At 38.4% G+C, this 18,324-nt stretch overlaps 1 protein-coding gene across 1 annotated transcript; it reads left to right on the top strand.

The window, feature by feature from the left end:
* Positions 1-21: 21 nt before the first annotated feature.
* On the top strand, positions 22-16,897 carry LOC144639262 (stimulated by retinoic acid gene 6 protein-like). Its single transcript, XM_078498587.1, has 9 exons — positions 22-392; positions 888-963; positions 2,681-2,762; positions 3,985-4,033; positions 4,672-4,792; positions 5,973-6,074; positions 8,339-8,502; positions 9,505-9,675; positions 16,161-16,897. The coding sequence occupies exons 1-9, from the start codon at positions 380-382 to the stop codon at positions 16,406-16,408; spliced, it is 1,026 nt and encodes a 341-aa protein (XP_078354713.1). The 5' UTR covers positions 22-379; the 3' UTR covers positions 16,409-16,897.
* The last annotated feature ends 1,427 nt before the right edge of the window (positions 16,898-18,324 follow it).

Here is an 18,324-nt window from a genome sequence, read left to right as displayed (position 1 = left end):
AAATATATATTAAACGACAAAATTTATCCTCATCGGCTCGATTACCAGCCGCTGTTCGGTAAAATGAGCCCGCACTTCTTCCCCAACATCACGGGATTCGTTGGCCGCTCGCGCGTCCAGCTGTCTCTTCTCGGGTCGGATTGAAGACCGGACTCGAGAAACCGGAGGCAATCGAACCTATTATCCTAACAGCAGAGTCAGCTGTACTCAGATCATGAATTGTGCGCTCGGTGGTAAATATTGCAGGGCAAGTCTTTTTTGTTCACTTCTATTTTAGGTTCTTGTTCATTTTGTCATATTGGGAGGAGTTGCTCTTCAGCTACGGGAAACAAGAGAATCATTATTTCTTGTCGGTGTAGGTAAATGGAGAGAATGGCTTATGATCAGCGCAGGTATGTACAACATTCTTTCTAGGTCATGCAGCTGCATTATTTTTACATGATATGAGCACTTCTACTGTAGAGAATTTCGAGCTTTAGCAACCACGATACCGACACGACTGTACTGGCGCTGTCTCCTTTTTCTATGGCGATGGGGCTCCGCTCTGCGAAGCTCCGCTATTTGCTCTCCCTTCGATAGCTTGCTAAATATCTCCCTGCTGTTTCGTGTATGGATGGAGTTAATCAGTCAAATTTGAACACCAATTTAACAAAAAGTCAATGTTGCAAAATTCTAGCGATAGAGAAAACGATTGCTCATCGATCTAAACATGGAATATTTGTAGTCTACTATGAAACTTCAAAAAATCCCTGTTTCTACATTTAATTTCCAAATTCGATTTTAATTCATTTGGTGAATCTGTTTTCAGTTCATAGCCAGGATAATACCTTTAGCAGTTTACTTTTATACATGATACTGACTCTACTATTTTTCCAAAATACATGCAGTGTCAATTTTTGTGGCTGTCGGAATCTCTGGAATTTACAGTATAGTCTTGGTTGCAAACATGCTATCATGGTACAGGTCAGTAAATGAACTATTATTTGTTATAAAGCAGAAAGTAAGGAATTCCAGCAAGTATCGACCAAATTGGTGATGACAGGATACCGTGAGCCCGCCGTGCAAATAATGTTAATATATTATGTCACCTATTCCTTTATGGGAGTGATATAATCCACAAGAATGACCTGGCTCCCAATGTGTGGCTTAAGCACCGTACTGGTATCGCGGTATCACGGTTTCGAAATCCCGTTGAAGCCCTGAATTTTTTTCAGGCTTCTTTCCCCCAGTTGCTTCAATTAGTGGGCTTACGAATTTCTTGCATATTGGTGATTAGTAGACACTGGAAATCTGTGAATCGATCCGAGAAGCCATCAGCTAAATATCAGCCTGAGGAGGACCCGAGGAGCGATCGCACGAAGCTTCGAGGCCGGGGCTTATATGCTAGTTTTAAGAACATCAAATTTGCAAGGGGCAACTACTTGATATGTGTACCGTAAATGATCTAATAAACGCCCGGGGCGTCTATTAAATTTTTGGGGTCCTAGGGGAGGCGTTAAATAGATATGAGGCGTTCATTAGAAAGAGGCGCTTATTTCAATTTACCAGTAACAACGTCAACAACAAAAAATAGGATGCATGGCTAGTTTTCTAGTGGAGTAAGATACATAACAGAGTTGGTGAGGAGACTAATCTAATCTGCGCTAATGCAAAACCTAGAGATGTTGTTCATAGTTCGATATCGACGTTTTTACCGTCATCAGGGTCAACCATGTTGGCGTTGTTGGCCTCTTCGATGTCCAAGTCAAGCAAAAAACTCACTTAATTGCGTGATTTTACTCTATGGAGCATTTCCTTGGTTTTTGAGATGATTCTTTGAGGGGGGCGTCTATTAGACACGGGGCGTCTAATACAAACTTAACACTTCAGGGGAGGCGTTTATTGGATACGTGGCAATTATTTGAGAGTGAGCGTCTATTAGATCGTTTATGGTATCAGACCGATAGTTTCGTTTTAATTGTTCATCACTAAATTTTCTCATTCAAAAACGAGCATCTTAAATTATATTTTGCTTTTGGAACGGAAGACTTCAAAGCCGAAATTAATGTAACAAAACAAAACCAGACAAGAAATCCAACAAATGCAAAAGGGTTTAATTTGTTTACAAAAAGTTCCACGGACGAGTACTATGAATGAGTACGAGTACGAGTACGAGTACGAATGAACACTCGCGTCACGTGATCAACGAGTACGAGTACGAATGAACACTCGTGTCACGTGATCAATTTAAACCAATCTGAATAAGAGAAAATTTAGTGGTCTGTAATCCCTGACAAAACATGATTGGGCACGCGTTGCTCTTAAAATGGGAAATCACTCTTGAGTTTTAGCTCAAAAATACATAACATTGTAGCTTTGAGACAGAAATTCTTTCGAGAGCCTACTGAAACAATTAGACTACTCGCCCTCATTTTGCTACTCGCCTTCGTCTGTACCTCTTTACTCTCCGCTCTGACGCTCAAAGAAAACTCTGTCCCCTTGTCTAATTGTTAATTAGACAACTTTATTAAACTTATTAATGTAAAATAGCGTTTTCATTTAAGGTATTAACATAAACTTTAGTAACAAAACAAAAGCACGGTTTCTTTCAACCTTCGACCTTTTGTTTCCAGTGTAACCAAATCAATAAATCTTAATTCCATACGTCAATAATCCACTCTTAATTTATGGATTATTTCAGGAAACACCTATTACGCCTTCAGCGCGGTGAAAGAGATTTTTTGCCATTGAAAATATTTAAGCGGAACCCCTCTGCTATCACGGTAAGTTCACGACTAAAAACATTTGTGCCTCCTTAAGTGAGCGCTTGGTACGGACAACTTTGTACATTGTAACTCGATTTAACGAACCTCTATATAACGAAGTCCTCGGTTTAACGAACCTTGATATAACGAAATCCTCGTTAAAACGAACACAACCCAGAAGCCTTAACGTAAAATGTACCTCGATATAACGAAAAAAATGTCAATACGCGACAAAAGATGAATGCGGAACAGACCAACAAGGATGAAAATCATTAAATCCTGTAACAATAAAACAAGTACAAATACATATGTCCTTATCTATGTACATATATTACACATTATAAATGCTACTGATTTTCAGAAATCGATAATATCGGGAGATGCTGGGTGCGAAGTGCAATGTACAGCGTTAAAAAAAAACTGATTAACTATACCTCGATATAGTTTATATACCTCGATATAGTTTATTTCATTTAGTGGTTTACCCATATAATTTTAGTATTTTTAGATTTTTAGAATTAATTTAGAATTTTTCAGTTATTATATATGTACATATTGTATTGTTACTTATTTTTAGACGTTGGTGTGATATCCGTATGGACTTTTTACCGACATATTAAATGTAGATGTAAATGTAGATGATATATAACGAACATTTTGGTTGTTTTTCCGTAAATTCATTATACCGAACAATTTTCATCAGTCCCTTGGCAATCCGTTAAATCGAGGTTCCACTGTACTTGTGACATATTCCGAATTCCCCTTATACGTGTACAACCAAATTACTGTAAGTGACACGTTGTAACTGGCCACCTCTCAGCCGTAAGCGACCATGGTCACTTATGGAGGTAGGACGGTGAGATTTGCCGTAACGATAGCGGTGATTGTTACACGTATGATCCCCTCCCGCACCTCCAACAGGATCACTGGCGCGTAAGAAAACTGATTGCAATTGGTTTTTGCATCATCTGAATGAAAAGAACATTGATGAAAGTACCAAGCCTTCTTTTCAGAAAGAAGTTCATACTAACCTTGGATAAGGTCAATCCTGTGTCGAACGACGGAACTGAGGGCTGATTGCAAGTTAGCATCTCTCCTTTTCAGATGAAATCATGCTGTCTGGTGGAAGATACTCACAAATTTTATTCAAGTTATTCTGCTTATTCTTTGTCAAAACTGAAATAATTTATGATTTCCCATGATAAAATTTGATTACCTATCCTTGTTGTTCTTATTTCAGGCTGCAACACTCAAATACTCAGGTTATCAGGTGGCGTATCTGTGCTGGGGTAAGTATTTATATAAAATGATTACACTCGGGGTTATTTTCGTCATTATTTTTTAACAAGTTACCTTTTCGACAACGACTCCAGTGGTACGAAAACGATGCTGACAAGGAAGTATAAAACAAACAAAGTTATTGTATCTGTGAAAATAATTATTAGCACCTGACAACGTTATTTGATGACCCGGCCTTGGTTACCTTTTTGTCAGATTTTGTCATGGCAAAGTTTGGTTGGAAAATCGCGCTAAGCAAGATTTTGAAACTGACCAAAGAAAATATAACAATAAATAATAGGAACTTGAGGAGTTGAGCAAGTACATATACAAACTTTATGAAATTATTATGTTATAATGCACGCGTCGAATCGAAGGATTGTTGTTTTGCGGTATGAGCACGATTATGACGTCACATTACATTTCCAGCCGTAAGTTTGAGGCACATACAAAACTTTAGAGTTCTCCCACTTCCGTGTTTGCATAGGGATATGAATACACCGCACGTTTCTTTTCGTTCTATAATATGAGACATAAACAATCATTTCAGAACATATAATTGTAAAACGTAAATTTGTTTCATGTAGAGTGACATGGTCTGTTAATTTTGTACCTGGAGCACACTGATCTGTATTTTTTTTCTTTCAAGGTGTGACAATCGTCGTTTTGACGTTATCTTTAGTTGGTTTCGTGGTTGGACAACAGATTATTTTACCGATGGTGGACGGAAGTTTTGATTCATTTCTTTGGTCAAAGCTCAAGGATCTCTGGTAAGAGTGGAAAAGGCTATGTTATTCACAACTTTTATTGCATCGAGTCAAATGATGGAATACTTTTAAACTTTCCTACATGCAAGTCTTTTATTACCCTGGGTGACAGATCTTTTTATATGGCTGCTCCAAAATTATGGAATGATCTTCCCATTTTTATTAGAAATATTTTATCTGTAAATAGTTTTAAAAAGTATCTTAAGACTCATTTATTTCAGGAAGCGTTTTTAATTTTTTTATTAATTGTAATTTACACTTATCATGTATTTTAGTACTATTGTTTTATTAATTGTAATTTACACTTATCGTGTATTTTAGTATTTTTATTAATTTTTGGGCCATATAGTAATTTTGTAAATATTGTAATGCGCGAGTGAAAATCCTTGATTGATACTTGCGCAAGATAAGATCATTAATTATTATTATTTTCTTCCGATCGCGGCTAAGTATAATTTAGCACGTCACAGAATATGTCTTAATATATGTAATATTGTGACCTAGATGCTCAGACAATTTGGCCAAATTTTGTCTAAACGTTTAGAGGTTCTTTGTCAGACCTGGTAACTACAAAGTACGTCTACATTTCAGTGGCGGATCTAGGGGAGGGGCCCGGGGGGCGCCCCCAGCCCCCTTATTTTAAGAACAAATAGAGGCCCGATGTGCCGAGAAAAATGTTTTCGAGAGCGCCCCCCCCCCCCCTCTTAGGGTCTGGATGATTGCCCCCCCCCCCAACCCCATATCTGACGGGTCTGGATCCGCCACTGCATTTGCCTAAGCTGTCGTCCAAAAAGGGTCATTAGGGAACTTGTATTTTTAATATGATGTTTAGCTAAAACTTTGCTAACAAAATTTATATCTCTTGAACAAATTGAGCTTTTTATATTATTTTTTCAATACTTGAATTCGCCTCAATATCACCTTTTAACTCATGTATTAGTTTCGTCAGAAGTTTAAAATTAAAGTTTGGTGTCAGTTTGATGACGCCATTTTCCCGCCAAAACCCGTTAAGATTGAAAGCAAAACTCATACATTTGTTTGGAGTTCTTTTGTCTATCATGTTGCAGTCTTTGAGCTTCATCGGATTAAAAACACAAATGGAGTTCCCTAATGACCCATTTTGGCCGACAGCTGATCCGGCGTGTGTATAAATTTACGATCTGATCATGGTTTTTTGTTTCAGGCCTGCCGTTCTTCTTTCCTTGGTGTTCTTTTGGATCCAGTTATTATTGGCCAAATACGTGTTTTTAGTTGACAAGGATACTACGCTGGCCTTGGATAATAGGTACGCCAAACACCTGGGAAAGTGTGAGGGAAATACTGTATCTCCTCGGGCAAAAGTCCTCCTTCGATTACTTGTCCCTTTCCCCCCCCCCCCCCCCCCCCCCACCCACTCCACGGTTTTGGTGAAAATGCAAATAACCACTCCCAAAGTCCACTCATCCCCCATAATAATCAACGCATTCCTTCTACATGTGTACCTCTCCTGTCTTTCACTCCACCCCTGTCCAGTTGAAAATTTGCATCTAGAATGACTCGAGGAAATCAAATCGGAAAAAAAATTGAACGGGATAAACGGGATTATAAAACAATCGAGACACGGCAGTGTTGCATCGGCTATCCAAACACCTCGAATTTCGTCAAAAATACTCCGCTGCGCGTCGTATTTTCAACTCTCTTCTCAATGTTTAGATATCCCGATGAAACACTGCCTCTCGCGTTTGATATATTACATCTTTCTACAAGTTTTTGTTCATCATCGTTTCGTACTATCACAGAGCAAGGAACGGGCTACAAAACTGGTATATTCATCGTTATAACCTTTAAGCTATTGAACATAACTGAACGGAAACAGATTGCGGTGAAAGAGTGATCTTTGAATATTTGAATTATTTTATACTCCTGTATCATCAACATTTAACTTTCTCTTGCAACATTAAAGAGACTGTGTCACGCCTGCGTCAAGTTTATCTCATTAAGGCTCACCAAATACTCGCTGTGAAACTTAATATTTGCAAAGAAATTGCTTATAAGGACATAAATGCTTTATTGCAGCCAGATATGTCTTCCGGGTGTTATAAATTAAAGTTACAAACAAATGAGCTTAACTTTGAAAACTGATCAGCCAACAACATTTCAAAACCAAAATCGCAATCCGTTTCAATCTTCGTCACTTTTGGTCATCTGTACCTTCTTTTGTATTTACTGTGTCACTTAAATGTCCCTTTATTGTTTAAAGAGGTATTGTTATAGTTCGCCGAATTTGATTGTCATTTCCCATGCCTTAATTTGGCTAAAACCGTGACACAGTTCCTTTAATACATCGTTAACCATTTTTCAAAAATAGAGAAGGTCAGCAGCTTATAATAATAATAATAATAATAATAATAATAATAATAATAAAGACTTTATTTAAAATGAGGGTAACACTAAATAGCAAAGCTAACAAACCTGTGGCCCTCCCTAAAAATTACACTAGAATATTATAAAAACACTATATACATTGAAAATTGAATACGAATATGCATAATAGTAAACGATATATGAAGCTAAAAAGTTAAAACTATACAATAAAATGATGTAAAAGCTGCTTCTCCGAAAACACCCGATCTCTGAGAGATTCTTTAAAGGGCTTCGGCTGTTCGATTCGCCTTTTTGAGATAGGGAGAGCATTCCAAAGGCAGGTGGCAGAAACAGAAAAAGTGCGCCCGCCTTCTGTCTCCCTTCTGAATTTCGGGCAGCGCAAGTTAAAATAAGCGTAGCGAGTGCTTCTTTTTGTTTGCTTGGCTATTTAACACAAGTTGCTCGCTTAAAAAGGTAGAGACGTTTCCATAGATCCGTTTGTGGACTAGCGCGCATTTGTTTATATTACATTGTTCGTGTACTGGGATCCATCCCAGTCTATTAAAAAGTTCCACAGATGTAGTTTAAGAATTCTGTTTAAAGAAGATGTTATCTTGATACACCAACAAATTCTTTTATTATACATTGGTGTCACCAGCTTGATTTTGATTGGCTATAAGCACGCAGCTAATTCTTGCTTGCTGTTTCTCTTACGTCATACCTACAGACATTAGATTTTACATATGTAGAAGTGACGTCATACCTACAGACAATAGTTTTATGCATGCAGAAATGACGAAAGGTTGTAAGCTTATAAAAGTATATAAACAATAAAGTTGTTTACTTACAAGTTGACTGTTGTAATGTGCATACTAAAACAATTATTGGATTCGGTTTTCGCATGATAGCGATAATTATCAAGGCCTCAGTTTCTGTTATCCGCCTCAGCCTTCGGCTTCGGCAGATAATAGAAACTTTGGCCTTGATAATTATCGCTATCATGCTCAACCTCATCCAATAATTGTTAAATAACTAACATTAAAAATGTGCCACAACCAATAATGGGGATTTTATTTTTTTTTCTAGTTTGCTTGTTGTTCAGTCTGTGTTTGTAGGCTCTGGGGGTAAAATAAAGCTTGTTGTTGTCGTTATTATTATTATCATTGTTGTTGTTGCTGAAATGAACTTGGTTTTGTTTATTCACAGGCGCCTGTTCCATGTCTGCACGTATTTTCTGTTTTTCTTCAACATTTTCCTTGGTGTTGTGTCTTGTCTAAAACGCATTTTGATTGGTGCTGTTCTTGGAGTGATGTTCCTTGGACGGACGCAGAAAAGTGTCATATCACGTGACTTCGAGCTGAAGGATCCAGGTTAAAACCTTTTTCTTTTCTGCAAAAATATGTTAACAACTAGCGCTAGCTGTAGTAAACTGTAACATAATTATCATCTTGATTGACATTTTAATCTTCATTATTAGAAACTCAAAAATGTAGGTTTTAGACTGCAATACTAAAAAAGTTTCTACTTAACAAATTAGGATGTTCGTCCTCATTTTCTATGAGCGATAGTCAACTCGGCTGCGCCTCAGTTACTATTCGCTCATGGAACACGTGGGCTCGTACGTAGTCTAATTGCTTAATATTGATCCTTATTCAATTTCGTATATGGCCTTTTACCTTACTGTTATTTATTTTTGCGGGACTGAATTTTCGCGATTTTCGCGATTCTCAATAACATCGCGAAATTTAAGACTGGCGAAAGTTTATTTGCAACGTTTTCTATTGTATTTCTTATGGTAATTACGTATTTTTGGCAAAATCGCGAAAATAAAGTCCCGCGAAATATGCCCGTTTCATTTTCGCGAAATTAAGTTCCCGCGAAAAAAAGTAACAATAAGGTACCTATTGTACTTATAAACTTTAAACTGACTCCAGAAGGGTGGTAGCTACAGATTGACGATTAAGTTAACTTGAGACACAATAACAGTTTACTACTTTAAGATTAAAGTCTTTTAAAATTATAGATTTGGTAACGTCTTGAGGTTTTACATGTGTAACATCAATGTACAAACTCGACTTGTGAACATACATCTATAACTAAACAGTAAGTACTTTTCACCATAGACCATAAAACCCCGCCCCCCCGGCATGAAACATGTCAAATCCAAAAATACTCATCAGGACCAGTATCTGTATAGCCTTTTAATAGAAGTGACGTTGTCTTCAAGTAAAACCAACATCAAAACAAGTGGATGCCCCAAAAAGGGAGAATTCCTTGAATATTGTAAGCTTTGGCCTCTCAAGTGTGAAATTGCGTCGTTACTCCATTATTTTGAGTATCAATGACACAATGCAAATTACATTTCTTGCCAGGTTTTAACGCATATGTGGGGTATCTGCTTTTGGAGCATTCCCATGCCAATCCAGTTCTGGTAACATTCTGTCGCCTGCTCATCAAAACGTATAATGATAGCCAAGCTTCTGAAAACGGAGAGTGCTCTACTGAGACAAACCGCGTGGTCGAAAATAACCCGTGTTGTTCAAGTAAGTTTTATTTTTGAATTTATTACTAAACTGCTTGGTAATGAACAATAAGGCCTGGTTCAGACGCCGTACTTTTCATGAGCCGAACTCAATTCGAATTTGGACCGACCCAAATTGACAAAAGTACGCCTCTTGATTCAGACGCCGTACTTTTTGGCCGTTCCGAGGCCGTTCCTAATACAGTTCCAATAAAACCAATCAATGTTGGCAAAATATATTATAATAATTTATGAATTAGAATCGGCACATGAAAAGTACGGCGTCTGAATCAAAGCCGTTCCAAAGACGTTCCACAGGCGAAATTCTCGGCCAAGCCAGGCGGGGAGAACGGGTGAGCCGTTCCAAATTGAAATAGCCGTTTTAATTTGACTCAGACGCCGATCTTTTCATGTATTAATTCAAGGAATTAGGTTCGGCTCATGAAAAGATCGGCGTCTGAACCGGGCCTAAGTGTTCATCCTATTCGTGTCCTTATCAACATTTACAGGGAATTGCTGGCTTGCAACCACGTGACAAACGGCCATGTTGGGGATCAAAACAATAAAATAAATTTTCGCAAAATTTGCATGATAAAAAAGTTAAATTCCCAGTGGAGGGAAACGCTTTGTTCCTGTCCCCCAAAATGGCTGCCGTGACGTCAGTTGCAAGCCAGCAATAATGGTCTTAGGGTCACCACCGTTAAGCTGTTTACACGAGCAATTTTTATGTGGCGATTTTCATTTACTCGTGTACGTAGATGAGGAAAATGTCCAATTGTTACGTGACAAATATATTTGCTGAGAAGCCGGCGTGTTGTTAGCTTTTATGTGACAAATAAAAGTTGTCACATGCGAAAAAAATTTTGGCGTAGACGACTCGTCACGTAAAATGTGGCGGTGACAACATTGCACATCGCGTATCTTTGCTGTCCATAGTCACTACTGACACACTGAGATTTTAATTGTTGACTAATAACTGTTGTGCTATCTACATGATGAAATATATTTGTCACAGAAAAATTGTTCGTGTAAACTGGGCTTTATCGTCTAGGTCAATTCCATCATCCTTGTCCTAAATAGCAAGCACATTAGAAGTAGCATCATCACTGAACCCAGCCTCAAAAGTAGAGAGCTTAAGCAAACTGCGACCGCAATTGCAACGAGAACGTCACCAACCAAAGGTTAAATGAGCAGAATAATAACTCTGCACGTGCGTTTTGAATCTTGGTACATTTCATGGCCGTTCTCTGCAGAACAACAACGTGAAATGACCTAATTCTGCGTATTTTGTGCAACGTCAGCCACGACGGCTAATTTTTGTTTTTTCTCTTTGGGGTTGAATGCTCTCTGTAAATAATTATTCAGTGGGTGCAAGTTCTTAAAGCGATAAATAAGCAGAAACGTCCGGAAAGTTGCGAGATGCTTAAGTAAAATACAAATTTATTTTTCACCAGACGTTGTCGGCAACGTTTCCGTCTTCGTTGCTTCAGTTCTCTAATTCAGCAGCAGAACTCGCTGGCGTTGACATTTCTAATCGTAGCTTCGCAGTCATAAGCTTTACTGGGTTTTGCTTTATTATTATGACTTGTGTAGTAAATTTAGCACCTGACGTCTGCCATTTTTTACATTGTTTTGCAAGAGTTGCTTTTACTGCCCGCTTACCCAAGTAACACAATTTAAGCTCTTAAGAGCGAATTTTTTTGTAGACCGCGTGAAAACAAAAATATGCGGTACAAACTTCCAAAGTCATCTACCTTCATTTTTGGCTCAGAGATACCTTATGGTAAGTCGATAAACGTGGTGTATTTTTTTCGTTTAAATCTATTTTAATTTTCGAGAAAATATTCAGACACTGTAACGAGTGCCCGGCGACATAAAATGGCCGAAACAAGAGCGACGAACATGGTCACAAGAACTTAGCTCATCAAAAGCGTAAATTGAAGATGACCTTTCTCAAGTTTGTATATTTGTACAGGAGGCATTGACGAATGTTATGAGTCTAAAATAAGGATAATCAACTGAACTGTGAAATCCAGGCAGGCGTTTAAAAATCGCCATTTTCTCATTGTTTACAGATTTCATTTTGGAGACGTTTTTCACGAAGTACTTTTGCTATGCGGTATAACTCGGATTCGCCTGAAACTTTGGCTTAGATAAGTAGAAATGATGTACTTTTTAATTATATAAAAATTTGCTCTGGGCTTTTGATTTTATCCAAGAAATAGACCGTCCTACTTCGAAGAAATCGCTCGACAGTGACTTATGTAAACAAAGCAAATAATCGAATTACGCAGTACACTTTCTCTTAATATAGCCAAAATTCGAACACAATCTTATCATTTAGCTACGCACGAGTTTATTTATTAATATTTTACTCTTACCTTGCAAAAGCAGTGGTAAAACATTGTTTTTCTTCATTCTTGACATTCTTTTACCGGCAAATTGCACGGGCAAGCGGCTATGTTGCTTATGACTGGCAATCAGTCGATATTAGCAAAGGCCCTCGTAAACATGGTATTTCTTGACAATTTTAACCACATTTCAGGTTCCATACAGCCATTCGTGCAAGGGACTTGATAACACGATGAACAGATTCACTTAACGACGTTTTAAGCCTCAAATGAGATGTTGTGAAATTCAAAGAACGGTTACATGTCATTGCTCGTGAACCCTCGTATTTGTCACGCAATGAGTCACGAACTCCCGGGGGGTGGGTGGGTACTTTACAGGGGGATCCCTTCAAAGTCTGCATTTTTCAACTGCCATTTAGATACAGTCGACTCCCGATAACTCGAATTCACGTTTTAAAAGTTTTCTCATGCTCTCTTGTTCGTCCACATGTGCAACCTCTCACTCGGTCATAAAAAAGCCGCTTTTTGAACTCCATTTTCCCTTTTATTTATTCAATACAAAATAATCAAGATGTACAGACTTGAAAAAGCACTGCATCTAGCACCAACGGTACGGTAATTTGTACAGGCTTTTTATTCCTGTTAAAATTATTATACTACTATACGGAACCCCACCTGGGCGTGGTAAAAGCTTTTTTAATGACCCCGGAGCCGGATACCATTTCTATGTCTTATCAATGATCTGAAGACTGCCAACAAATCACGAGAGTATGTTTTACTTTGAGTGCAGCTCAAAACGGAACCTTTTTGGTTAAACTGACAGGCAGCCTGCCACGTCCTGAACACCCTATATGTGTGACCAAAATCCGTAACTTAACCATAATATGGGAGTTCACCCTTCCTGCTTCCAATACACAGAGGAGTCTGTCAGAAACGTTTTTACTTTTATTCATTTTACTTTGGGGGGCTGATCAACTTATCAGTACGAGATAACTAGGAACGTCCCGCACACTTTTAACGGGATCGCAATAATGTTCGACTGCATTCACATAGGCCTGCATAGCAGGCGTCGGAAAGGGGGGTGGGGGGGGGGGAGGGGGAGCTGGGAAGAGGGAGAGAAAGAGGGAAAAAAACGTAGGGGGTTCTTAAGGCAGGCGTTCCCTCTTCCCCGTCTTTTTCCCTCCCCTTTTTACGCCTGCCGCGCAGGCTAGCATTTACTCGAATGCGGTGCTGTTTCAGCATATTATTACGTCAGGAAAACGTTACATAATCGACATTTGTTATCAGACGGCGCTAAGCTCGATTTTATATATATCCGTCACCACCGTTACCAGAATTTATCAGACTAAAACAGAGAAAAAGAACAAATCACACTGTGTTAGGTTTCTCCTTTTTAAACTTAATAATATCGCATTTTATATAACCACAATATTAAACGGACTGAGAACTGACTTACAATAAACCCCTTCTAGCTCGAATTCGATGACGATAACGCTCATTCATGAACATAGCGCACTCGAGGCGTCACAGTTTCTATCCTTCGAAGCTTCACTTATTGGGTAATTTACGATTCCGATTATAATTACATAGTTTGTGGAGGAAGAAAGTGGCATTTAAATTTTGAAAGAGTTTGGTCTTAAATATAATATTCATGAAAAATTGAAATTCCGGACAATCGGAAATCTGGATAATCGAGGTTCGACTGTACTTTCTATAGAAAATTAACAAAAATCGCAGACTTACCAGACCCAGCAGGGACAAATATGCCCGTACGTCGAAAGATCGTTCTCAAAAGCGCTTTGTTGATTTCCGAGGGGGACTCGCCTATGAAAGTGACGGGGGTATAAATTTTTGATATTTGGTCTCACTTAGGGTCTTCCGCGAAAAAATAGCAATATTTTCAGCCAAAATGGTCTCGTTCAGGGTTATACACGCAGAAATATACAAATAGCAATTCTATTTTTAGTTTTTTGGAGGCGTCTAGGGGTCAAGAAAAGCTAGAGCCACACTCAGATTGTTCTCTTTTAGGGGTTCTTTTCAAAATTTCTGACGATCATCCCCGTCCGTTTCATACAGTCCCCCCGGGTGTTGATTCCGCGGTCAGACTTGCGTGATTTCCCTTTTTTGGCATGCCTCAATAATTCTGCGGGAACGCGGTACCGTTGCGAACCTCTTCTCCATCCATTGCCCAGAGAAAACCGATGAGCTGGGCAGATAGTAATGTCCGAAATATTCAAAGGTACATTGAAGATTGATGCCGCGCTAAAATGATATGAACGCAGAGGGAGTATAACAGGCTTCTTTCCGCAGCTCGACTTCGCATATCTTGGAGGCAGTATCCCCCAACTAATCTTTGAAAGGAGTAATTGATTTCCATTCTATACTCTGTAAAATTCTCTACTTATTAAAAGCACGAATCAACAAAATAAATTATCAGTTCTTGTTTGCTTTGGAAACTATGGCGCGACGCTCATTATATTGTTAGAGCTGCACCTAATCTAGTTTATTTTTCCTTTCTGATTTTTAAATAGAATCTCTGATATTTAAAAATGCTATTTCCACTTTGTTAAAACAAAAAATATGTGACCCCTTTCTTTAATCCGTGCCAGACCTTGACGTTAAAACCCCTCCCCAAAATAAAACCAAAAAATAAAAAAATAAAAGTTACTTCGAAAAAACAAAACAACCAAAAATACAGCTGCAGTACTCCGTTAAAAATGCAACAACAACGGCAACAGTTACTCAGTGACCTTCCCCGTTTCAGGTTTAATAATTTTTTTTCTATAGTATCTTTATGTGTGTTTTTTTTTAACGTGAAAACGTACTTTCATCTACATATGCCGTGACTTTTTTGAAAGGGTTTTTAGACTTTTTATTACCCCGTTTATGTGCCATTACGTTTATATTAAGCCCCACCAAAACCACTTACGAAGTTGTATAAATCCAAGGATTATAACCGAAAGTTTACGGTATTTCTCAAAGTACATAGCCCATCAAATTTAATTCAATGGGTAACCTCCCCTCAAGTGACATATCATTGCGTGACAGATGTCAAGCCGCCATTTTCGCTCTAGTTGATCTTCTGCAAAAACAACGGCCAAAACGCGGTTTTTAAACTGTGAAGCAAGTTTCTTCTATGAATTGGCCGTTTTCACTAAATGTGGTTGGAACTGTGAAGACCGGAATGCGGTGGTTTTTTTTCAAGGACCTTCTGGCAAAGTTATAATTATTGCTGATTTGAAATTCTCTGAATACTGTCGGATTTGGTAAACACCGTTCGAGTGCTGGTAACGTATTTGAAACAAAAGTAGGATACAAAGCAATCTTCAACGAATTGTTACGCCAGGTAAGCTAAATATTGAGTTTTGGATCAAATAGGGTGTTTACTAATAAGATTTTGTCGGAATTTTGGCTTTGAGAAGGGAAAGCGTAATTCGAGCCTTATTCGATTATTTGCGGTTGTTGACAAGTCGGTGTTGTGATTTCGTCCAAATTAAAAGGGAGAGTTCTTCGTAGCAATTAAAAGCCCAAGGCTGATTTTTATACCATTAAAAAGAACATCATTTCCGCTTATTAAAACCCAAGTCTTAAGTGATTCTGAGTTATACCGCATAGGAAAAAAATTCTTTGAAAAAATGCTCCAAAATGAGATTTTTAAGCAATCAAATTTTTGTAATTTTTAAACAGGCTCTAAATATTCAAATCGATCTTTGCAATACTGTTCTTAGACTCAAATCATTTGTAAATGCCTCCTTAACAAATACACAAAATCGAGAGAAGTCTGCTTTATTTTGCGCTTGTGAGCAGCATCATTCTTATGCTCTTAATCGTGGAATGAAATTCGACCATTTCATGGCAGTCGGCAGGCGTGACACTTTTTATTTTTTTTCTGCCAAACAAAGATAGCTCTTAAAGAAAAAATCATAGCACGTTGATCGACTCACCATAAGGTATCTCTGAAAAAAAAATGAGGGTAGGCTTGTTTAAAATTTTGTACCACCTCTCACTCGGTCACGGGAAAAATTCGCTCTTAAGTTTTTGTCAGAGCATCAACTTTACCATTCCGTTTCAAAATGCAAAATGTAAAAAGCCCTGTTCTATGGCCATGAACTTGCGGATATAACCAGACGTTAATAAAATTCCTTTTCGTTTTTAGATCATCAAGTCAGTATTGAGCTTGATAGCGTTTTACGCAGGAATAACTTCCGTCGAGTGCGCAATCGATGGCACTTGCTCTATACTCTGCAAAACAACCCGTCACTTCAGGAGCACCGGCGACCAGACATGTTTACTCAAAAGTCACCGTTTGCAGCTTTTCGAGTTATGTTACAAAAAGGCTTGGTGCAATACAACCAAGACTTGGAAAATGGTGAAGAATCTGGTGCCGAGGACATCAAGTTATAAATAACTGATGTGTAGCAAAACTGTTGGCAAGAAATGGTGGCTTGATGACGGACGAGGATGGAACTATTTCCGAGCAATGACTTCAGCCTAGTGGTACTTCGTATCTGTAATTTAACCAGCTCCATATCGATTCCGATAAGTTTCGCCACAGTTCCGTAGTTCAGTAGCTAATATGTCAGCTCAAGTTAGCCGGATCGACATTATATGGAAGTAAACCATGGACTTTTGGTCACGAGTAGAGGATAGTACTAAAGCATTTTCAAGCCTAGTAGTATTTATTTCCTCCAGTCAAGTGTTTGCACAGGCAGGAAGATTCTGAACAAAAAAGTGAATGAGGCGGGCGTAAAGGAAAAAGAAAAGAGTGCAGTCTCCTCTGGTTATGAAACTCACGCAATTGCTTTCTCGGCCTTTTTCATCGGATGCCGCTCGGAACCTAGTTTTAATTTGCTCGCCTGGGATAAACAGATTAACAGTATGAAGCGCAGGAAATGATAGACCAGAACCACCAGTGAAATGCTAAAGAGCTTTTGGGAGCAAACTTTTATTGTTTGATGGAGGCGCTTGTTTAGCCGACAAACTGAAAAGGCTATGTTCCTTTCAGGATTTTCTGTACGTTTTATATAACTTTATGTGATACGCGGTGACTAACAACGCTGTTTAGTGAAACTTTAATAATAAACACTCCTGTACATACTACTGCCTCAGTTTTTCTTAAACATTACAATATTAGATAACCGTACAGGGTGCCTTAAGCTACTTATATAATAATCTTTCGCAGCTTGGTAGTTCAATGTTTGATTACCCCAGTTAGTTCGAGGTAGAGGCAAACGAAGATCGTTAGAGCGTCTTGTGTTATGAGGATACATACATACATATACAACCTTTATTTATACACGATGAGAGATAAAGCTACAAGCTTGTGGGGTCGTGTACAAAATTAAAATGAAAAAAAAGATAAAAAATGTTAAAAAATCGTTTTAAAAAAGGCGCACTATCTACATATTAAAAACTATAAATTATTATGAATTCGAATGAGTGAGAATAAAATGTTAAAAATATGTAAAACCCTTAAACCGATTGTTGATTGTTTGTGGCGCTTAACGTTGAAGTTAAAATCCCTAAAAGTGTAACAATTCGCCACGTTTTTCAGGAAAGATTTGATGTCAAGGTATTCGATACGATCAATTAATGATGGATGAGACCGTCCTATTGCATTCCAGAGGACGGTTCCTCTGTATGCCATGAACAGCATGATTTTTTTCTAAAGGAACTGTTGTGCTGCGTCGCCGGACAAGCGAACCGTAGGCCCGTCTCCTGTATCTTCAGTGTTATGGTCAGCAGGAGACGTAAAAGAACCCACACACTTATCGTAAAGAGTGGGGCACGGAGTTCCCGGTGGTGTGGTCTGGTTACCCGTTGCACTGTGCTTACTGTGAAATGCTCGGAGTTATTAGCTGTATAACTGGCTACTCTACAAATCTGAGGGTAAAGAAAAGTGATGTATGTAACTGCCCTTAAACAGCATCTTAAACTACATCATTCTTAAATCATTCAAGCTCGATTTAAAACTTCGACGATTTCCTCTGATAAAAGCCATGGTTATAGCACAATTATACAAATTTACTGTAAGAAACGTTTCCAATACACATGACAAACTTATCGCTCAGCTACACCCAGGGTCCATTACCAGGGTTCGGTTACCTTATACAATACACTACTCCCTGATTTAGTTTGGGGACGCTGTTTGGGGGGTAACAATAACAATATAATGATACCCTGACGTTATAATTACAGATTCTACAAAATAAAGCTGCTAAAGTTCTATTGGGGCTCAAATCCCAAACCTCGTCAACTGACGCACTAAGAGCCTTGATCTCAAGCCTCTATCTGCGAGGCTATTTTCCATCGTTGCGCTT

The sequence above is a fragment of the Oculina patagonica genome, chromosome 1, assembly GCF_052425735.1.
Source record: "Oculina patagonica isolate OP01 chromosome 1, crgOcupat, whole genome shotgun sequence".
In the NCBI taxonomy this organism is placed as follows: Eukaryota; Metazoa; Cnidaria; class Anthozoa; order Scleractinia; family Oculinidae; genus Oculina; species Oculina patagonica.
This window is presented reverse-complemented; position numbering and strand designations above follow the sequence as displayed.

What these genes read in the sequence shown, in the direction of transcription:
- LOC144639262 (XM_078498587.1), top strand. An exon ending in AACATGCTATCATGGTACAG is followed by an intron (nt 964 to 2,680) that starts GTCAGTAAATGA and finishes GGATTATTTCAG; the next exon opens with GAAACACCTATTACGCCTTC. An exon ending in GGAACCCCTCTGCTATCACG is followed by an intron (nt 2,763 to 3,984) that starts GTAAGTTCACGA and finishes TTCTTATTTCAG; the next exon opens with GCTGCAACACTCAAATACTC.